This window comes from Pieris rapae, chromosome 10 (assembly GCF_905147795.1).
Source record: "Pieris rapae chromosome 10, ilPieRapa1.1, whole genome shotgun sequence".
NCBI lineage: Eukaryota > Metazoa > Arthropoda > Insecta > Lepidoptera > Pieridae > Pieris > Pieris rapae.
The window spans coordinates 10022297-10046647 of NC_059518.1; the positions used below are offsets into that span (position 1 = coordinate 10022297).

A 24351-nucleotide genomic window follows, 5' to 3' on the forward strand; every position below is an offset into this window, starting at 1 on the left:
GCATATATTATGTAGGTTTGGTTATGAATTTGTGCTTGTTCACACATTGTTAGTTTCGATCGAAAGAAAAACATCTAAGCGAATTGCATGCGTAAGGTAATAGGTAACTCTCTAGGCTCTATAGGCTCTATAGGCTCAATAAGAACGTGATTTGCATAGCTAATGTACCAATGAATCAGTAAGTAAATTGATACTAAAGGTAATATATGCGTATATTATAGATAACATATTCGCGAGACTTTACATTGTATATTAACACAACAATACTAGCTGACGTCTGCATATAAATACACAAATAGTAATTAAATGCGTTTTCGCATTAATCACAATTATAGGTCATTATTGCTCATTTATACAGAGGATAATAACCATTTACAGCTAATAAATGATTTACAACTTTGTTATAAGTTTTTTTGTGTATTACAAAATTACAATATTCTTGTATAAGAGCTGGAAGTTTCTTATTAATAAATAACTTGGAAAAACAAAAAAATTTCAAGAAATTCAATAAGATTTTTTATCGGAGAAAAATATTACTACTGATACAATTTACTAAAAAGATACATAGGTGGGAGGTAAAACCTAAACTATGGATCCCCTATGTCAAAATAAAATAAGTTTGACCTTTAATGTAGTAGGTATATCTTGTTATGTCTAATATTAAATCGTTAACATTGTTCTTATATATATTAACAGATATGTAATAAACTCACAAATAAATTATAATTTCGCATTTATTGTATATTCGACATAATTAAATTAAAACTAATTACATCATTAATCGTAAATAAATATCATTACAACTCCATTGTCTAATGTCATTAATTCAGTGTCACTTTGACCAGTTTGTTTACAACCATGATTGGAACAACATGTTAACAAATCAGTAAAAATGTTTAAATATTTGTGTCTGCTATTCGTGTGTGTTGAGTGTGTGTTTCACATTAAATCTGGTGTGACCTTCAAACCTTACCGGTATGATACTAAGAAGCCTGCTGATTTTTTTGGATACAGTGTTGTTTTGAATAAATCTGAGTAAGTTATAATGAATCTTTGTTCAAATCACTCGCATTTGTTTGTGTATTTATTTGTGTATGTTATCGTCTGATGCCAATGTCACAAAGAAACCGGTTCAGTCATTGTGGAGTTGTGTGACGGAAATACTTTTTTACCCACCATATAAATCATTTCTCCTTTTTCACATTAATTTCTTTAAAAAAATTATGTTATCTGTGAATATGAACTAGTCTTAAGATAGCTTAACGACCCCAATTATAATCTTTATACCTCAGAATAATTTTATCCTTTTAAATTTCAAATAAATTACATTAATGAATCATTCATAATATAGGATATGATTCATGATTTTGTCTAATCATTATAAATTGAAATTGCTTACCACAGTATCTCGTTAGTAAATTACAATTTTAAATAATTTATGTATGTAGTTAGCGTAGTTAGCTTTTTTTGGATTTACCAAATTACACGCTGAACTTTTTGTCTATTAAATATTAATTAATACTCGGTTCAAAGTGTACTGCATGGTCATATTTCTACAGCTGTTTCAGTACTTTAGAAAAGTGTTTTTTTTTAAATTAATATTTCATAGCAAACTGCGTCATACACGTGAACGGGTGTTACTAGTGGTGACTGGTCGTACTTGAATTCGTGTATGCGGTGAATGTTCCCACGATAATGTAATTGCGTGTTTTTATTTCACCATGTCTCCTGCTGATAGAGGACAATGTTTTATTTTTATTTTATTATTTTTTAATACTTTGATGTTATATGAAACATGGTGTAATGATTGCAGCGCCTTACAAACGTTGTGTAAAAGACTAAAGTTGGCGATCAAAAAGAGTGGCGGAGAGTATATTGCCAATTATTCACTTCCGTTCTACGCCCTTGAATTGAGAACTGGCTGTAAATGTAAAATTAGAAGCATTCAATCTATATTCATTTTTGACGTTCGTGTGTATTGGTGTTCTTACATGAATGAATGAATCTAGACCCTCAAAGGTTAGCTACACTATGGAGGTGCATATAATGTTTCAATAGATATTATAGCTGCTGATTAAATGCCATATGCTTACTGTTACAAGATTATTTTTTCATTTCAGAATTTTTATTGGTGCACCCAAAGCGAACAGTATTTCTAATCCCACAAATACCACTGGTCTAGTGTATAAGTGTAAATTGCAGCTAAATGTGAAAAATGTTATGTGTAAGTCTTTTGGACTAGCCAACGAGGGTGAGTGATTATCAAATCAGATTATTAAGCTCCTGGCATACCTTGATTTTAAACATATACATTTTATAGGCCACAAATGTTTCTACTTCCTTGTCTTAGTCGTATTTTAATATTGGATTATCTTATCTACTTGATGTGATGTTTGCATATTATTGTTATTTCTCTGTGAACCTGTTTTAGGTTCTAATAAATACATTAATTGATCCGAATTATTTGTACACAACATTGATGTTCTTACAATATCTGATAACTTGGCAACGCACGGAATAAAATCTTGACATAGTAATCAGGATTGCTACTTATAATGGGAGTACTGGTACCGACTGTACCGGGCCAGAAAAGTACTCAAAAATAAAAAATGTGTTTCATCTTTCACTTTGTTGGTTTTCTGTCTGGTTGAAAATAAGATAGATAGATAGATTTTTCTAAGTCTAAATGTGAAAAATATTAGTAAAGAAATGTCACTTACCAACTTAAAAAAATATATGACTTACATAACTCAAACCTATAGTCGCCATTTTGTTCTACAAAATCACTTTAGGTTGCCAATTGGCTCGCAATAAAAGGTTTATACATAATATTATTTTGCCTGCATCTTCACAGTTATGCGCCATGATTGTATGTTTTGAACAAGTATTTTAATATCTTTGCCAGACTCAGACCTCATTTTCCGAAGATTCATGGTCACCTCCGACTTCTTTAAAAATGATATGTGGTTTGGATCGACGATTGCCGTCGTACCTGGTGGAAAGTTTTTGGTATTTTTTTTATTAATACTTATTCTAAGAGTTTTTTGCATGTTATTATATATTTGCATCATCACAATACTAAAGTATTTTATTACGTTATCAAAGTAATATTAATTATAAAGTATCACGCAAATAGTCATTAGTTGAATTTTTAACATGTCTTGGAAGATCTTGGAATGTTTTTGGTAAATTATTATATACCATACAAAAGCCAATTTCTCCCCACGTCTACTTGAATATTTGTCCTTCCCTGTTGACTTAATAATATTTATAGTTTTGTCAACGAATAAGAGCATTCATAAAATATACACATAGGGAAGAGATACAATTTTGAGTTTCTTAAACAAGTAAAAATATCTTTTAATATACCTTTTGATAAATTTTCGTCAGCAGTTTGTTCTTTTCTAGGGTCATTAATATAAAAAAACTAATTAGTCAAGTATAATTTTAACTATAACGTAAAACTGCCATTAACAGATGCATAATAGCATGAATTATATTTTAGATGTGTGCACCGAGATATGCGACTCCTTACAAAAACACTCACTTGTTAATGAACGGTGGGTGTTACGTACAAGGGCAGAAAAGAGGCAATACACTTCTGCCTTTAAAAGAAATGAGTAAGTAAGACTTTCCAAATACATATATTTTATTATTATACAGTATTAATATAAAAGCATTTATGTTGTTCAACATATATATGAAATAGAATGCCCCGTAGTTACACTCGCGTAGATACCGATCCGTAGTAGTAAAAAGTCTACTAAGTACGACTATAGATATATTTTTATTACCTTCATGACTATTTTACTAATCTTTCTTAGTTTTTAATTAGATTCAGACTATTAGATACATACTAACATTCATAATCTCGTCAATATACAGATTTTACTTGCCAACGAATATATAATTAGTAATTTTAAAATACTCTACAGGTTTATAAAATTCTTGATTTTAAGTAGGTAATGAAATATTTTTTTAATAATTTCAGGAGTTTTTAGCTTGATTATAATTATTGTTAAAAATAAAAACAAACATTCTAAATGCAAAACTTTCTTCAATAAGACAAGAGATTAATTTCGGGATAAGCGAACATACAATTGCCCATGGGTTAAACATTCTTTTTGTATGCATAGATATTGATATCTATAATACTGTATAATTTTTTTGTTGTATTTGCAATAGTTTCCACAGTGCACATGACAGCTAGCATATAGATTGTAGTTGGTGAGTTTTCAAAATAGTGTAGAAGTTTTGTATAAAAATTATGAAACAAGCGGTCGCATCGACAGGATTCCGAAAGAGCTTAAATGCTTAGGTGCTTTGACCATGTAGAATGCATGAATGTGAACTTACAAATGAATGAATGTAAATGAATGAATGTAAATGTAATGAATATAAAAATAATTACATTATCAAGCACATTATTTTCAAACATAATGATTATACATAAAAGCATCCCGGGATCTCGCCCGCCTCAATACTTTTTTAGTTGTGATATGTAAATACAAATATTGGATGATTGGCTTTAGAAAACCTTGTGATAGTGATTTGAAGAAGTGATCAACGCCAAAGATTGGATTTCCTTGCGAAGAAGGGGTAATCCATCCAGTAATCAAATTTAGCATTATCACACTATACCCAGACAGTTCGCTTTCACAAAAATTGTCTGAGTAAAATAAATGAAACTATACAAGATTCTTGTACAATTCGATGCGGCAAAGAGGGTTAAAGCCTTGTGTGACTGTTAGGAGTTACGGTAATTAGTGTGACGCTTTCAAAAGCCTTTCAAAAACTCGATGTAATTAAGAACGTACTTTAGACAAAAAGGTTAATCAAACGTCTTACCCGCATTTGTATCGTATCGGCGTTATCCTTGCTTTAAGGAAGACACATGTGTGTCTGCTTGGTCTGTGATACTTTATAATTGATTGAATTCCGTTATAAAAATAGGTAATTTAATAAGCAGAATATATATACATATAATGTGGTTAAGTAAATAACAGTTCTTTTGACAAACCCCTTTGATTTGATTTTTCTCGAGTAGTGACGCTGGAGAATGTAAGCGTTCTCTCGGACGTTAACTGGCTAAGGGCAGAACGAAGAAGTCTAATAATATTTAAATAAGTAATACCTACCTTTGTGTGTTGTTTGATGGTGTGAAAGTGAGGGTATGTACGTGAAGGTGTGTATGTGGGGTGTGCTCATGAGGCAGGTGAAGTAAAAAACTGAGATTTTTGCATAGTAGGTGTTGACGCGTGGAACGTGAAATAAAGAATACCAGTCACAAATAATAATCAAATTATAATTTTAGACAGGCAAGCCTTTATGACTGACGGGTCCAGAGAAGAGTTCGGGGAGTACGGCACTCACCTCAATTTCTACGCATATGGTCAGGCAGGCATGTCCGTCAAAGTAACCGAGAATAATACTGTCATTATTGGAGCACCCGGACTATTACAGTGGACAGGTTTGTATAAAAATAAAAAACATATAAATTTGTTTGAGATCTCCGTCTCTTGCATTCTCATCTTGCAGAAAATTTGTCACCTTTATTACAAAATAGGTGACCTTTTATGTCTGACACAGGTTGTTATAAAATATTGATTAATTGATCTATTATTATTATAAAATTAAAGCTGTAATGTTAAAAGTGTGGCTTCAAAATTGTATTTATATTCTACTATATATGCCTCTAGGCCAACAGGCAGACGTGCGGCTCCCATCCATGAGGTCGTAGGCTCAAACCCCGCTGTGCACCAATAGACTTTCTGTCTATGTATGCATTTAACATTCGCTCGAACGGTGAAGGAAAACATCGTGAGGAAACCGTTTGGCCTTAGACCCAAAAAGTCGACGGCGTGTGTCTTATAAGCATCTGCATTGGCAAATGATCTTAAAGCAGATATATAAATCTAAGGCCCAGTACAAAGTCCACCTATGAAGGTGGTAGCAACACAGACTGATTTATTTTATTTATAAATAGTTAGAATCTATAACAGACGCATAGGCCTAAAAATATTGGCGCTGTTTACCACAAAAAGCCACTTATCTGCCTGACTCACGCCGTAATTCTATAATAGTGTTAAATTTGTGACGGTTTTGATTTCCGATGTTTTAATTACAAATATTAATGTACGCGATTGCGATTGGAACGCAAAAAAAATGCACTTATACTTAGGTCAAGACTGTTGTCATAGTGAATTATGTACTATAAATATATTTGTCTATTAGGAGGAGTTATCGAGTACAAGTTTTATCCAGACTCTGTGGAAACCAGTAGTTTATTTTTCAGTAAACAACCCGTGACAAATCCATACTACACAAAGGACCTTGGACCAGATGATTATCTAGGTTAGACTAAAATCTATTTATTTGTTCTTCATATTATATTAAATGATATATCTACAGTATATGTTGTTACAAGCTATCATTACTAACCAATTTAATATTTTACTAGTAATATTTATGTTTTTTTCTTATATTAGCTGGCATAACATTATAACATAAAGCAAATGTGAAAAAATATGACTTGTTGGTAGAAATAAAATATTACCAAATTCTATAAAGTTAAATTGAAGGTAGGTTCGAATTTGTAAGACAGCGGCCAGTTAAGTTGCCACGTCATTGGTATATGGCGCAAACCATAAAATATTATTTAATTATATTTTTTTTATTTTTACACATAATTTTATATTTAAATAGGCTAAAAAAATAAAATTTTAAAAACTGTTTCATATTATATATTTGTACTTATTGAATCATCTTAAAATGTTATAAAATAAAGATTTATAAATTTAAGAATCCGCCAAAACGTATTTCAAGATGGCGTTGCATCAGTTCCGCTAATGTATCATTCAAATGTTCAAGTCAGTCAAGTTTTTTGTCGATGTCTGCGATTTTTCGCTTGCAGTGCAACATTTTCAAATACATTAAAACCCAAAGATAAATTGATTACTACAACACATTTGCACAAAATTAACTGAGGTATAAAAATAAATATTGTTCATTATGGAAGTCCATTCACATATAAGTTTTCATATTGTCAAATAGTCGATTATGGAAGTTGCGCTGGAGAAGTACCTAGAAATATAAAAAACTCAAAAAGAATCACTTTGTCTTGATGCTGATACTAATAATAATTTAAAAGGTTAATTTCTTATTATTTTGTGTTCATGAAAAGTTACTTCCGGTCAGCACTGCCCCGGTATTATGCAATTAATAATAGCAATACAAAATTCCGAATTGAATGTTGTGTGTTTGTACCGCGCCATTGTGTGTCATTAGCGCTACGGGTATTGATGAAACTACATAAAAAAATGTCAGGTTCCCAATGTCGCTATTGAAAGTTAGATAGTACCGGCGCGATGGACGACCTGACTGAAGTGGTTGCAAAAAAATCTATTATTTTGCTAAATTATATATTTAGATTTAAGAATACTGCTGTTTTATAAGACTAGCATAAGTTAATAAAGGGCTTTTATTAAAAAGGATTATTAGGAAGGATTATTAATCAAATAAATTATTATTTACCTTACAGGATACAGTGTGGAATCTGGAGTTTTCGAAGCGAATGGGAAAACTTTGTACATTGCAGGTGCACCTCGATCTAAATCTGGATTTGGACAAGTATGATTTTTAAGTATAAATTGATACATTAAAATATTTAAACAGTACCTACATAAGTTAGAATACATACGAAAATGGATTTTGAATATCACTTAAGAAAGATCAGCTAAGAACCTCCTTAAACTAAAGGTTTCATTTTGCCAAACGGTGCATGCAATGATATAAAAAGAGACAGATATAATTCGCCTTTCGACCTTAATAACGCATAGTCTTATTTGAATTTTCAATATACAGGTACTGATATTCGAGCCGTCTTTCAAAGAGCTAGATCCAATAAAGATCAAAGCGAAACTCGTTGGGGATCAGCTTGGCTCGTACTTCGGTGCAACATTATGCTGCACCGATATCAACGGTGATGGGGTCATCGACCTTCTTGTCGGTGCACCAAACTACGTGCATAAGAACGACACCATCACATATGACCAGGGCGCTGTTTTCGTTTACTTGACTGAACAACGGGTAATTGATTCTTAATTAAATTAAAATAAAATAATAATTGTTTTTATCATACCTTGCGAGTGCGTTGCCGGCCTTTTAAGAATGAAATTTCTTCGCATCTTTCCTCAATTTATGTAAGTTTTGATATTGTCATACCACCACGTTTTATCAGAAGTAAATGATTGTCTGACTGTATCAGCTGTTGCGAACGCTATATTCGCACTTAAACACTAGGCAAAGAGAATTTTTAAATTAACTTTTCATTTTGTATGGCCTTATAAATTCCAAAATACTTTGAGTTGGGAGAAAAACGTGAATCGTTACACACATTTATTTATAAGGTGTTCATTTTATTTCATATGTATATTTGTCATAGTAAAACGTGTTCTTTAATAGATATTTTGTATATATTATGGTAACTTCAGTTTCAGGATAGCTTTACATTAAGAGCTGTCGGGTTTGTCCGTGGTTCGAGCGAAAGTGGGGCACATTTTGGCCTTACAATTGCTGACCTTGGAGACGTAGATGGAGATGGTTATTCAGGTACTTGATGAAAAGCGATGCTTTGTTGTTTAAAGAACTTTATTTCACATTACAAAAAAAAATATGATACAAACTAAAGATCGCATATTCTGTCACACATAATGGCGTGCAAATTTGTCTTAATATGAATTTTACATTATTATAGTAAGTTCTTATGTGATTTGTAGTGATAAAATATCACATTATTAAAATATATTATTACTTTTATCAAATTAATATTAATTTTCACGTTAATAATCATTAATGGAATACATTTTTAAAAGTTAGTACATTAAGACGATATTTTAAAGTTTTTTGGTAAATTATTAGCCTTGATTGTCAAACAAAACGTATTTTTCCTATACAATTCCAGACTAATTTTGGGCACAGTCAATTTCTTCCACTGTCCACTTTGACAGATATACCCGTTGACTTACAAATATTTATGTTTTTGTAAACGAATAATTCCGATATTATTTAACGACCTGGATAAATTATCAGTGAGTATTCTGTTTGAGTTACAATGATCACATTTGCGTATCACATATATGAGATTGCAGGCATATACTGTCTATTTGACTACCCAGTACCCATGCTGTTGTGTGTTTTTGTTGATTTTTTAATAATTTGCAGACGTCGCCATTGGCGCTCCATGGGAAGACAATGGGTCTGGTGCTGTATACATTTATAGAGGAAGTGAAACTGGCTTAAATAATAAATATATACAGAGAATCCAGGTTGCAGGTGCAAAAACGTTTGGCGGCTCGATTTCTAAGGGTGTAGATGTTGATAATAATAATTGTAACGGTAAGATAGAATATAAGATTAATTAATTATTATTAATAATATTATTAATAATATAATATAAGATTATAAATAAATGGCTATTAATCTAATTCAGGTATAAAACTATTTAATTTAATATTTCACTTAGTGGACCTTCGTCATATTCTGTTTATGCTGCGATAAAAATAGATAATTCAATGCTTTAGCATTATTTTTTCATCATGCCTTTTGTAAATATAATTTTAAATTGAAAAACAATTTTAAATTTAAGTATCGCTCAAGTATCTACTAAAGTTCACTAAATTGACAAGGAATACTGCATACTATGTAAATTTAAATGAATATAAATGTTTTTTTTTACATATTTTTATAGAATTATAAAAATCACTATCGTTTATTTAAACCTAAACTTGAGCAATATTGTTAATTTTTGGTTTAAATTAACAATAGTTTATATTAGTATTCAACATTTACAATTTTCTTAACCTAAGTAGTCATAATAAAAAAATAAAAAAATTAATAATAAGAAAATAAAAACATATTTAAAGAGTTTGGTCCCTGTGTCACCTTCAAAGCTCGCAGCAATTCCCCCCTGTATCGCGATACTTATTTGTAAGGTGAGAAAAGCACCACCTCTGAAGGCACCGATACTATCTTCCACGTATTTCATACATTTTCGTTTCAGATTTAGCGGTAGGTGCTTTTAAATCCGATACGGCATATGTGTTCAGATGTATACCAACCGTGCACGTTGAAGTTAGCATCCGGGTGCCAGACGCGATGAATCTTCAGCCAAATGCGACTAACTTCACGGCGCAGTTTTGCATTAAAACCACTGAAAAGATCATGTGGCCCCATGTCAAATTAGGTGAGATTTGATTATATTATTTAAGGCTTCATCCAAAATTTAAAATATTTGAAAGGAAAAAATATGGCATGCTTTTTTTATTCATTTAGGTAACACAATGTACACTTATGAGAGTAAAAAAATAAATACATATTAAATGTATTCTAATTTAACACTGGCAGTTCTCTCATCAAGGGCGTAGAATGGAAGAGAAGAATAAACTCTCCGCCGCTCTTTTTAAACGCAAGCATTAGACCATGTTCCACATGAACACATGATCTTAAGTAATTAATAATCATAAATAAATTTATTATGATTTATTAAAATAAATTTAACAAAAAGATGTGTACTCTATCAGTAGTAGGTGATAAGTAGCACGCACTTACATTCTCCTGAAAACAACTCGCATGCAAACCTTTGTTTTATAAATTACATTTTGATTAACGTAAATTTATGAATAGATCTGAAAGCAACGGTGGAAGTAGACAGTGAAGGAAACCGCGCTATGCTTGATGGTGATCCTGTGTATAGCGTGTCCATTAAGCCTGGAAACGAAATGTGTGAAGAGCAAATCGTCAAAGTCCATGTAAGTTGATATCACAGATTTCTGGTGGACGCCAATTTTGGAGAGGATCTGAAATTACCAATGACTTTAATTTATCTAGGCGAGATATGTTTCTATACAAGGGTATAATATTCAGGGCCATTTTTTTTACATTTGAAATTGTGTTAACTTTTGATGTGAAACATCTATAGCCGCACGTAAAACCGATTTATGCCGTGGCGACGCATTCCGTGGCGACGTGTCGCCGCGCTATTTGATGGTATTATTATTACAAAATAATATAATAATATATCACAATATGTTACATTATAAAACCGCTGTGGTTTGTATTAATTGTAACCATAGCAGTCTTGTTTAGGAGCGCGACAAATGCATGCAAAAGTAGTTACATATTATATACCTATATACAGTCTATAATTATGCAGTAGTAAATTTCACATTAAAAATATTTAATAAAAATTTTTTTTTATTCAATAAGTAGTCATCGTTATCTGGCAAAAAAATCGTAATATTTTATTTTATCATTATTTAGTACCTATCACAATCTGTTCTTTTCTGCTTATTACTTTTCCAAAATAATGTCGATGTTTCTGCCAGGCGTCGCGTGACGGCTCACATTTTTTTATATTTTTTTGCGTATTATGCCACGGAATTTCAACCCGAGACCTCATATTTTATAGTTGGACCATGTGTTAGACGATATGTAAAACCTATTTATCTGCTATTATTATAGCTTTTTCTTATTGATTGGTTAAGGATATTTTTTTAATAGCAAGTTTTTGTTTGTCGTCCTGGAAAATCAAATTTCGAAATTAAAATTGTATAAAATTTGTTGGCAGCCGACGGCCGATCTATCAAATCCCATTTCAATGAAATTCAATTTGGCGCCTAGCGAAACCTTTCAAGGTAAGGATAGTATTTTCATTTTCAATATTTTTTTTAATTTACGAGGGACGTAAATTAATGGAAAAACGGTTTTACATTTTTGTTTTATTAAAATCATACATACACAATATAATTCTTGTAAAGTTTTCATTAACACAGTATTATTTTTTATAATGGTAAACAAATTTAATAAATAGAAATAATTATGCTCAGTCCTGGGTTCGATTCCCGGAGATACAATATTTTTGACTTCGCTGATTGCTGTTAAAATATGACACTATCATGGGCCTTCAAACAATAATTCCAAGAAGAAGAAGAGTAGTTTTACAGCATTCATCACAATCAAATTTCATTTCTAATTTATCCAAAATATTACGATGGGTTCTATATACTAAAAAAATCTTTTTCTCAAATAATAACGCCATATATATTGAACGTGCGATGTCACGAGTTATGTAATAAAAAGATTTTCCATAATGACAAAACTCGATCAGTAAATGTGGTTCACAGACAGTAAAAGCTTTCCCTCACACGCTGCCCGGCTGTCAGACGATTCGATATTAAGCACTTCATTTGATATCCAATTAACTAGGGACTGTGGAGACGACCTCATTTGTAGGCCTTTGCTACATATGACTCTAGAATCATTGGATAGGTAAGTTTTGTGTGAAGTTACCATTATATACAATTTCCCTTACTATCACAGTTATCTTTATTGAAAAGACCTCTTTTTATTTAAATGTTCATAAAAAAATCAGTGGCGCTACAACCTCTTTAGGTCCTGGCCTCAGATGTCTGAATCTGTTTCATGATCATTTTTAAACCTAATAGGCAAGTAGGTGATCCAGCCTGACACACATCGTCGACTTTTTGGGTCTAAGACATGTCGGTTTCCTTATGATGTTTTCCTTCACCGTTCGAGCAAATGTTAAATGCGCACATAGAAAGTCCATTGGTGCAAAGCCCGGGATCGAACCTACGACCTCCTGTATGAGAGTCGCACGCTGAAGCCACTAGGCCAACACTGCTCTTAAATCTTCATACATAGTATTTAATTATTAGACATTTAAGAAAATAATTTATAGGCTATTTTCTTCTACTGTCTTGATATCATACATATATACTACAAGTAAATATGACGTTTAACAATATCCGTTAAATAGCCGTGATGAGCGGGTCTGATAAGGGCTTTACTTCAGGCAAAGGTACAAAACATGACACACTCTACCGTTTTGATTCCAGTCCTTACATACCGGGTACAAACCATCGCTTAGGCTTAAAAATCAACATCATGAACAAGGAAGAAGCCTCTTACGGTGCATTAATACACTTAACCGTTCCATCGTCACCAAAACGGCTGCCAAGCGTTTGTTCTCTCGTAAATTATAATGTTACGTGTAAATTGCCCTCCCCCTTTTATAGGGGGGAGTCGGTTGAATGGGAAATAGAAGTGGAATACACTCAAACAGAAGATAATAATAAGGTATGAATTTTTATACTTGAACAATTTTCTTTTCTGATAAATTGTGCGAGACATGACGTTAAAAATATCGTATTGTTTATAAATAATAAAATTCTGTGCTGAATTATATCACTTCTTCTTCACTGTGCAAAGTATCCTGCTATGGAATTGCTTACTAACCAATATCAGACGTGCAAAGAAATGTCAATCATTAAATTTATTTAAAAAATCTTTTTGATAATTTTCCTTCTGACTCGTAATTTGCTACTACTGATTATGTATATATTAATTGTGACTTATTTATTTATTATTTCTATATATTTTATTTTATTTAGTTTATAGTTTATAGTCACATGTTATTTTGATTTTCTTTATGTTAATTAATTATGCACTGATTGTACTTTACCATCTGTAGGCGTTTCTTTTTATTCATCCTTATTAGAGTTGCCTGGTAGAAATCACTTGTTGGCGATAAGCCCGCCTGTTGCCTAATTATTTATGTAACCTGCTTATTTTTTGTTGTTTTTATAAGTATTTGAATATTTTTTATCAATGATTTTATGACATTTATTATTAATGGCCGTACTTGTCATATTGAAAACACAAAGTTGATTTTACCAATCATTACGTTTATTATTGAATTTTTTAAATGAAAGTATCTTCATTAAATTATAGAACTAAAATTGTTTGAACTTATTTATTTTCCGCTAACAGCACTATAAAGAGATCGTGAATGAAGTTCTCGCTTAACAATTTTTAATTTATTTTGTTTGAAGGAAATACCAATAGAAGTTGAGTTGCACGTACCCTTTTACCGAGGCACCGACATGGAAAAAGTTGTGAAGCAACTAACTATATTTGTAACTCCAAAAGCAAGTTTTTCTATCAGCGGGTATGTTTTTGTGTTCACCTTATACCGTGGTATTCTGAATATTTCTTTTTAAGGTAGATATAAAATTGAATAACAAAACTTCTCGCATTTAGCGGTAGTTTTCTATTTGTATTTCAAAGTGTCTATAAGAGTTTTATTGAAATAACACAGAATATATGCCGTTTATTATATAAATCGTTTTTTTTGCGGGTGTATATTTTTCGTAAGACAAAACTATTTTGCGTTATTATATTTGCGTTCCATTGTTATTAAAAAAAACCTCAGTTAATAGTTAAGTTAATACATTCCACCCGTATAAAGGCCGGGGACGCAGTCGCGAGCTCACTGAGATTCACTTAACTTCATGTCATGTCAGGGCATCTTCCCGTTTGCCAACTGTTTAATAAAATACGGAACTTAATGCTGATTTCTTTTTAGGAAGCCATTGCCAAATGCGACGATCTCTGTATCAAGGGATAAGTTTAATGACCGTGACAGAATTCACTTCGTTCACAATTTTGAGGTATTCAATAATTTACATAAATTTATAATAACATGATAATAATAATTTATTGCAAGAATATGGTACAAAAATTTTATGGTGGTACAATCGTAATTCTGCCACACAATGACGCGCAAATTTTTCGCTAAAGGAATTTTACATTTCACTTTATTAGTCATATGTATAGGTAAATTTTTATATAATTTGTATCAAACATTACATCCTTACATAACATATACATCATCCCACTAGCATTTCACTATAAACCACTTACCAGTTTTACAATTGCAGTACTTAATTTTATCTTGCAAACATTTAACAAACGTTACATGAATATTTATAAAAGCCCTTTAAAAAGTGCTAGAAGTTTTAAAATGTTATTTTGTATCAATATCTAAAAGTAGGTTGTATTGTGAGTTACCTGCAGCTGAGTTTTATCATCGGACGTCGAGGCAGAATACGGAATTCCACCAGTATCACCTCGACGTCCGCCGTTCCAAAACTGCGTTTTTCAAGGCAGTTTTTGCCGCGCACCACCACTTTGTGGAACCAGTTGCCTACTGAAGTATTTCCGAACCAATTCAACTTAAGGTCCTTCAAGAAAAGAGCGTACCAATACTTAATCGGCCGTCAACGCACTCGCAAGCCTTTTAGCATTGAGAGTGTTCATGGGCTAATATGGGTAGCACTTAACATCAGGTGAGCCTCCCGCCCGTTTGCCCCTGTTCTATAAATAAAAAAAAAACTTTATAAGTACCATATTTATTCATAAAAACAAAGTGTTAAAGGTATTATCTTCTTTTTCTCAAATTATGTTGTTTTACAGATAGAGTATACATAATGGGATGTTTTGCATGTTGCCTGTAAAAGATCTTTGTATTCATTAGTTTGTCTAAACATATGTTTAATATTATTATCGATACGCATATACCTCTTTCCCCAGGTTATAAATTTGGGCCCATCTGATTGTTTCAATTTGTCTACGCAGCTTCTCATACCGGACAAGGTAAATAACTTCAACAAGAGATCGATGCAAAGTAAAGTTAATAAGCATCTAACAACCAACTTTAACATATTAAGTTAAATGTTAAGGGATATTACAAACATTTAAAACCGATAATAGTACCTCTGAGTTTTGCTAATAGTTCTATTATCGAGAATCGTACCTCTATTAGTTAAAACTTGGTGAATCGTTTGCAATTGAATGAGGCTATTATACCCTGGATTAAGCACCGTTTTTACAAGCCCTTCTAAATGTAAAGAAGAAAAGTAGTATTTGGGCCCAATTTCTGGCGAAACCATAATTATTTCCGGTAAACAATACAGTCAAAATCTGTTATAACGACATTGAAGGGACTACTCATATTTAGTCGTTATAAACGATAGTCGTAATAGCCGATAACATATTTGTTAATACAGAAGAATTCAGCCAGGACCATTGATGTTGGTCTATATAACCGGTATGTTGTTCTAAACGATGTCGTCGAAAACGGTTTTGACTGTAATTGAATCAGGTGCAGGTATATTTATAAAGTTCGACCTTTGTGTAACTTTTCTATCTACATTCAAGTATTTTACAGGTGAACATATCCAATAAGATAAAAGGATGCTCTGAGGGGCCCGTGATCGAGTGCTCGTGGTCCATTCCCGCCAAAGTTTCCCTACCCATCCTTGTACCTTTGTACATTGACTTGGACAGATTTGGTTAGTTCATGAAACTTATATTGATTATAAATTTAAAAGGAAATAAAGTTGTAAAATACTGAGTAAAGAATGGTAAATGTCTTTTAGTTACTTTAATTTTATAATCTTTTTTGACATCACATTAAATTTGACCATGACCTGCTCTCATGTAAAGAAATGAACGCCATATTAATGATATAAAAATACAAAAATATTTTTAAGTAATGCAATTCCAAGCCCCTGTAAAAGTAGTTATGGTAACAAAAGAAAGCTATAGTGCAGGTAACAACTAAAAAGAATACGATGAATTGACCGTTAAATTAAAATTAGATCGTACGTACTATATATAGTGATCGGCCAATCCAGTAAGCCTTCACAACCCACCAGAAGTGGAGAACTAATTATAAACTTATTTATTATTTCAAGTCCCAGGCGTATATCCTTTATGAAACCCACGAGACTGTAGGTCGCACTACCTAAATTTTATTTTTTTTTTATTTATTTTATTTTATTATTTAATTTTATTTTATTTTTTCTTTAATTCAAAATGATTTTGGATAAAGACTTACAGTAGCTAATACTGTCATTTCAGGTGTATTTTTAGAAGAAAATCCTATTTACAATATTACGACAAGTCTGATCCTAGTGGATGAAATAAATAGGTAAGTTTATAAATGAATTGATTGCTTTTTTTTATTACTCTTTAACTAATGTATGTATGTATGTAATGTAACAAAACTACCCTTTGGAAGGGGCAACTAGAATCATTTTTATATTTTATTTGAAGTGCAATAGTGTCATTTTAGGTGGTCGAATTGGAATAAATGATTTGATTTCATTTGAATTATACATTTAATCGCCCTAATTAATTAATGTATTCTTTCATCTCTTTCTGTCTAATTGTATGCACTCTGGAATGGAAAGAGATCGGTGCGCATTTTAATTAAATCTGTGCAATTATTTTGAGTATAAAGAAGGGAATTCAACATAATTGTGATTCCCATGCGATTCTTTGTAGCTCGTCTTCGTCGTCCGTTTATTTTAATAAATAAATTATTAGTAAATACTATCACCGTCGTATATGAAATTGATTTAAAAACACCAAAATAATATTTATTTATTCACACTGTTTAATTGTACTGTTGTGAAACACGTGTTCTAAATATTAAAATACTAGAATAACCAACTTTAACATAGTTATCGATTTAGGTATTGGTGTGCACGCGCATCGTAAAAATTCACTCTCATCATTTTTCTTCATCGCGCCAAAAAAAGTATAACTTCAAAAACTTTCTACCTATATAATTAATATTTCACATTTGACATTAATTTGTCTATATAGAATGCTGATTAATTAATTAAAAAGCTTTTAATTATCTTAGATAAACGAATAAACCTTAATCTATAGTTTTAAACATTAATAGAGCATAATTTATATTTTTCTGTATCCGTTTTTGATACATCAATTCCTATTTTAATATACATATTTTTTCAACAGAATGTTAAATATAACCACAACTCTATCATTGGAGCCCGCACAGCCCATTTGGCCCGTGATAGTAGGTTGTATAGCAGGGATACTCCTGCTAGCTGTTATAGTATTCGTTATGTATAAGGTGAGTTTTTTTTTATTAACAGATTTTATATATTTTAATTTATACTTAAAGGTTAATAAATCTGTTTTACTATTATAAACAAATTACTAACACAATTTCATATAATAAGACAAAACAAATTAGCACTAAAAGCAGTATGCACTGTCTTATTGTAATGAAGAGATTGCTTTGGTAAAAACCAGCCACACACACTGAAGTATTTGGTAACCAATTCGACTTAGGGTCAAGAAAAAAGGAATCCAGTGAGCTTTCGTCCTGACCAGCAAAATATAAGTAACCATAAAAAAGTAAAGAAATAATACTATATTATTTTTAGTATGGATTCTTCTCCCGCCAACGTCGCGAAGACTTGAAACGACTTCAAGAGCAATGTCAATCAGAACCAAGCACTTCCCTGTGCGATGTCAACTTCGCTGCAGAAGAATCCAGCACGGAGCTATTGTCAGACTCTGAATAGCAACATTAAAGCCATAGATTAAAATAAGTATTGAACAACCAAAGATTTAGAACTTTAACTCATAAAAATTAGAACTATTGTCGCCATGTTTAATATTTTGACAATTGTAAATAGTCATATTAATCCTTGATAATTATTATTCAAGAAGTTGTAAACTAATAAATATGCGAGAAGATTAAATATCGCGTTATCCCATATAGTCACGTCAATATATTCAAATTATTTATAGCTTTTATATCATCTTCATTTCGTTTCAAGTTTCTATTTTTTGTGTAATAATTCGTCACTTTCTACTCTAAGCGATGCTGACATATATACTTTATATCTAGGAAGCAATACAACACTGATACCCAACGTGGTCCCAGATTTCATTGCAGTGTTTTGATAACATTTTCCTACTAACCTCTTCCTCAAACCTATAATTTAAGTTTCTTAGGTGATTTTTTCTATATTAAAAACTATGTATTTTACATAAGAATTTTAGTGGTCTAGAATAAATAATTATCTCGATTTAAGATTTTATAAGACTGCATGATAGTTAGCTGTAAGTAAATCGATTTTTACGTCTGTTTGATTGTTTATTTGTCATATCGGCTATGCCGACCATTTAGGCTCAGCCATATATGCTTTATCCAGGTTTACGAATATCTATTGGCCATGGCAGCATTTATAAATGTTGGATGAGTTATGGTTATGGTAGTTTATATATATAGTTTATAAAATAGACATAGACAACCCACTTAGGAATTATAAGTATATTTTAAATGACTTTAATATTTTTTATCTAGTCCAACTTTTACAGCATTTATTAAAATTACATTAATTTGTGGGGATTTTATAAATTATATAAAAAAAGACAAAATATTGTTAAATCAAGATTATTTTGTTTACAGATACTTATTACTCGGTTTATTTTTAAACCCAATGTATTACTTATATTATCAATTGAAATAATAAGTAAAATATATTACAGATTTACTAAGTTGTTTTATTTGTGGGTCTGGATGCAAAAACTTTCTTCGAAATGTGTGTAGCTGATCAATGTTCAAGTGAAATCTGAAGTACCTAAATTTAAGAGGTCATATGATAGAGGAAAACCATCGGAAACCTGCAGACCAAAAAGCGATGATATATCAAATCAAATAAAAATTATTTAATCATTTAGGTAACACAATATACACTAATTATGAACGTCAAAAATAAATACATATTAAATGCTCCTAATGTGACATTAACTGCCAGTTAAAAATCAAGGGCTTAGGGCGGAAGAGAAGAACTGGCAACAAACAATGCCACAGTTTGTAATCGCCAGGTATTTTGTTTTACATAGTGTTGGTAAGGAGCTGTACCATTACACCATGTCACATGTCACGAGTATGTATGTGCAAATGAAATAGATGAAATAGAAAAGATGAGACAGAAATCTATATTTTCGAATTATCTTTTTGAAAATAGTGTTTTGGAATACAAAATTAACATTTAACAAGGTACTCGTTGTAGTAGCAGACAATAACACAATAGAACTTAACTACCTAACTGCACGTTGAAGGAAAGTTAAATAATTAGTAACCTAAACCCGTTTAGTTCACACATAAATGTTATAACGATAACGTGTCATAGATTTACATAGGTTATTTTATTTTATATGTAATTAAATAACTATGAAATAGTAATTTCTTTGATGTTATCAAACTCAACTTGTCTCACGTTCCGGCAGTGAGGTCTATCGTAATAATGCTTTTCTATCTGCAGTAAATGACGCTTTGAGGAAATGGATCAGCATTTTATGACAGTCTCCAAGTCCTCAAGCCTAAGATGCTGCAGCCACTGTTCTGTCATGTTCCGTCAAAATACAATTTAATTTAAAATTGTTATTCTGAATCTGGGTAATTGTCATTTATTTTTGTTGTACTGTTTAATTTCTCCTATATATCATTTTAATTTTTTCCTTCAAACGTTGTGCACACTTGTTATTGGCACATATGCGTGTATTGATCTTTGTATGTTGTGTATGCTATGTAAGTGTCAGTATGTTTCGTTAGTGTGCATTTTTAAAATATTGAAATGATTACAATATGGCATATTAAAAGCAATTCTTATTCCTTTTTACTTATAGTACCAAGGAAATGGTCTCTTTTTTATTCGCTCATACATATTAAACCTTTGAACATATTTAAGGATAAATACGTTAAAAGTAAACAAACAAAGTCAAGTATTTGAAGCTATTTCCACTTGCTTAGGAGTGATTTATGTGGAAGCAATCAAGACGTGTAATTTCCGAGTCGGAGTCAGTTTAAGTAAATAGCGAGTGAGATTGTCGAAATTCCAATAATAGTATCTTATCAATCTTGGAGAGACCGACAAATATATGTCTGTTTTATATCACGCTTAAATCAAGTAATTTGACAAAGAGGGAAATTGTTTTTACTATAATTATAACTTTAGTAAAACTGTTGCATAATATTTTCTTATGGGGCTCCTAAACGGGCCATATTTTGCTGTAATTATAGCCCGTTTAGGAGCTGCAAGCCCAATAACATACATAATTAAATATCTTGCTATTCCGTGGACATTTAAATGTCATTATAATTATACACAGGTAGTGACTGTATTGTAAAGTGAATTTCAATAACGATTATGAAGAAGTTTAGAAATATAAACTTTTCCAATAATAATGGTGGTGGTGGTGTAAATACTTGTGGTGACTGGTCGTACTTGAATTCGTCTATGCGGTGATGTTAGTTATTTCGACTATGTATTTGCGTATTGTTCCCACGAGAATGTGTGTGCGTGCTCCTATTTCACCATGCCTCCTGCTAATAGCGAACAAATATTTTTGGACTTTACTCCATAAGAATTTATTTTCTTAGATAAGGCGCCCGGTATAAGAAAAATGTGAGGTGTAAAATTTACTGATGAATGACCGAAGATTTAAAAAAAGAATCATTTATTAATTTGTAACACTTTAAATATCTGGTATTTAATATTTATTCTTATACACAAAAAGAAATAAACATACGATACACGTGGATGTGAAGAGATGCACCCGTTCGTTCGCGGCGAGCTCCCGAGAGAAAAAGGCATGTACGACGGGCGACGCGACGGCACGCTTTGTGCACATCAAAATGGCGGCTTTTAGTCGCGAAGCTAAGCGCGACTCTATACGAACGAACTTCACCTGCGCCTGTCAGCTTAAACGGTTTACAAATTTTTATCATTATATTTCGCTAAAGTGAACTGAAAGTATTTTGAAATAACTATGTCAGAAAGGGCTGTAGATGAAATTACCGGAAAGTTTAATGTAAAATATTTCGCCGATTAGTAAATGTATGTAAAATGAATAAATATATATTTATGTTTTCATTAATTTGTTAATTTACCCTTACATATGTTATTAATCTTATTTCAGTTTAATAAACTCTTTCTGCGTATGTTAAGACAATTGTACTTAAGGAGTAAACTCCAGTAGTGCGTCCCAGCTGACAGACACATTTTTAAATTTATTTTATTATTTTTAATTACTTAAGCTCCATAGAACATGGTAATGGTTGTAGCTCCTTACAAACGTTGTGCAAAACAAAAAACTTGGCGATTAAAAAGAGTGGCGGAGTATTTATTGCCAGTTCTTCTCCTCCATTTGACGAACTTGATTTGAGAACTGGCAGTAAATGTATAATTACAATAAAATTGCATTTCATATTTTTTCACGTTCATAAGTGTGCATTGTGTTAACTATATGAATAAATGATTTTGAATTGAAAATTGCATAGAATTGCTTTGTATTTCGTAAGAAATTTTTCAATTTCATCTCGATCCCTTTCTGCTTTTGGAGACAATTGAAGCGATTTTTAAAGATTTAAAAAGAATTGGAAGAATCCAAATAAATCTTTGTGAGAATCCAAATAAATCTAAGGGTAGGTTTATCGCAGTATAAATCTGGGTTTTGCATTCACTTTTTAACCTGCTTTGTGAATCCTGCTACAAACTTTAGGTGGAGAATTAACTCCATTACGTTGGAGTTTTATTAAAAAACATGGCAGTTAAACAACGTAAGGAATGAATAAAATTGAAAGTAATATTATTTTTATTTGTCTATATTCGTTTCTTTAGCGTCTTAAAATATGATAATGATCTAACTGAAATTATTCTGATTAATATAATTTTTATTTTTGTCTACATATGTTTTAAATGCATTGTCTTATTCCATTCTTTTAAGCTAAGTAATTGTATATCGCTCTATAATTGCTCGTATGATAAAAAGATACATATATTTTCGAATTAAAATTAAACATAGAATATTGAATTTATTGAACAAAATATAAATTCTTAAAATTGTTCAAAAGGAAATAGAATTACGAAAAATAACCAAAGAATCACCAGAAGTTCGCGTAACGCTAGTAAACTCGCAAATTAATTCAGCCAGTAGACTGAAATATATATATCATTTACTAGCTTACTTTAACCCCCCACTCAACTTTCGTTCGCCTTGCCCGATCACACTTTTCGTAACGCTTACGCCACTCGTTCGCCAGCTTACTCCCCAACTCCCAAGTCAAGCGTGCGTAAAGAAGTTTCACTTCAATAAATTATGCGTTTTCTCAAATACTTTACTGGGATAGATCACGCCAATGTGAAAAACAATAGGATTATGATTTTTATTGATTAATTTAAAGCTCAACAACTGGAGGCTTCGCGTGTAGTAAAATTTATGCAACTAAGTCTTCAGCCCTTCAACAATAATTAATTATTAATTAATTAGTTATTATCTCCAAGTCACCTAATAAAAATTTCCTCGTCATTTTTATCCGCGAATTGTTGTTTATTTAAATGGATAGATTTTTTGGAATTAAAAATATCCACAAGAAAATGATAGCTTACTTGTGTTTAAGCAAACTTATAAGTACTACAACACTAATACTAATTCACTGGCATATTTAAAAAAATGAGAGATAAGAGGGATAGAAAAGAGAAAGAGAGAGAAATCTTAAAGATATAAAAATATCAAGAACAGTAAATCATAAAACAATATTATTATATTTTATAAAACCGCCATCTTTAGACGTTGAAACGAAATAAATTTTAGTTACTATTTCATAACAATTGCTGTCTTCCGCGCTGCACCCGTGGGTGGCGCCGGGAGCCCCGTTACGCCCGTGGGCTTGCGGGGGGTATCAGTTTCGCGCCCCGCTCAAGGGCGGGGTGGTCGTTGTGGCGGGCCTGGAGCGGCCCTGGGTCTTTTAGTTGCTATGTAGCGTCTTGGCTGCAATGTTGTTGTGTGTCAGCGGGGGTGGAGAATGCGTAGGTACTTCTTTAGGAATCGGAGTCCTCCTCGCGCACTAGCTCGCGCGGGAAGGATCGGCGGTGGTCGGGAGGCCTGGTGTGGAGCGGGGCGAGATTCTGGAGGTGCTGGAAGCCGGAGGCGTCCGCACGCTCGAACATGCGTCTCGCCAGCGCGCTGATAAAGTCATCCAGGCTCTCCTGTTTGAGGTCACGTTGAATGGTGGTATTCCTTACGTAGCGCGGCGCGTCGACTATACGCCGCAGTGTGGTACTCTGCACGGCCCGCAACCGACGTCGGTGCGTCTCGGCCGCAAGCGCATACCACGCGGGCGCCGCGTACGTAAGGTGCGGTCTGAGGTATTGCTTGTAGAGCGCCAGTTTGCGCTTTATAGGCAGCGACGACTGGAGCACAGGGCGTAGTTTCACGGCAACCGCCTTTGCGCGGCCCGTGGCTGCAGCGATGTGGTGGCGCATTGTGAGGCCTCGGTCCAATGTGACGCCTAGGTAGGTTGCTTTGGGGCGCCACTGGATCTCGACCCCTTGTAGCTGGAGCGGTGGCGGGAGGTGTCGCCGGCCAAAGACTATGGCCTGGGTCTTGGCGGCATTTGCGGTCAGGCGCCGCTCAGCCAACCAGGCGGGAAGGGCATCCAGCGACCTCTGCAGCTTGACGCCTGCGTAGCGCGCGTTGAATGCCGTTGCGATGTAGGCGGTGTCGTCCGCAAACAATGACACCGCACACCCCGCAGCGACTGGAACATCATCGGTATAAATAGAGTACAGGCTCGGTGACAAGCAGCTGCCCTGCGGG

General features: G+C 32.7%; 1 protein-coding gene across 1 annotated transcript; it reads left to right on the forward strand.

Moving 5' to 3' along the window:
- The first annotated feature begins 802 nt into the window (after positions 1-802).
- On the forward strand, positions 803-19089 carry LOC110999272 (integrin alpha-PS3). The gene is made up of 22 exons (XM_022268249.2): positions 803-1035; positions 2121-2251; positions 2906-3009; positions 3506-3620; positions 5315-5470; positions 6235-6354; positions 7541-7629; positions 7864-8088; positions 8493-8610; positions 9223-9396; positions 10061-10243; positions 10684-10808; positions 11627-11693; positions 12183-12327; positions 12915-13155; positions 13911-14026; positions 14444-14528; positions 15451-15513; positions 16088-16211; positions 16783-16852; positions 17689-17806; positions 18123-19089. Exons 1-22 carry the CDS (start codon positions 893-895, stop codon positions 18261-18263), a joined length of 2853 nt encoding a protein of 950 aa, XP_022123941.2. The 5' UTR covers positions 803-892; the 3' UTR covers positions 18264-19089.
- Positions 19090-24351: the final 5262 nt, after the last annotated feature.

Coding starts and splice junctions, on each gene's coding strand:
- LOC110999272 (XM_022268249.2), top strand. CDS start 893: ATGTTTAAATATTTGTGTCTGCTATTCGTGTGTGTTGAGTGTGTGTTT. Junction 10,809..11,626: donor AGCAAATCGTCAAAGTCCAT/GTAAGTTGATAT, acceptor ATTTGTTGGCAG/CCGACGGCCGATCTATCAAA. Junction 15,514..16,087: donor AGCTTCTCATACCGGACAAG/GTAAATAACTTC, acceptor AGTATTTTACAG/GTGAACATATCCAATAAGAT.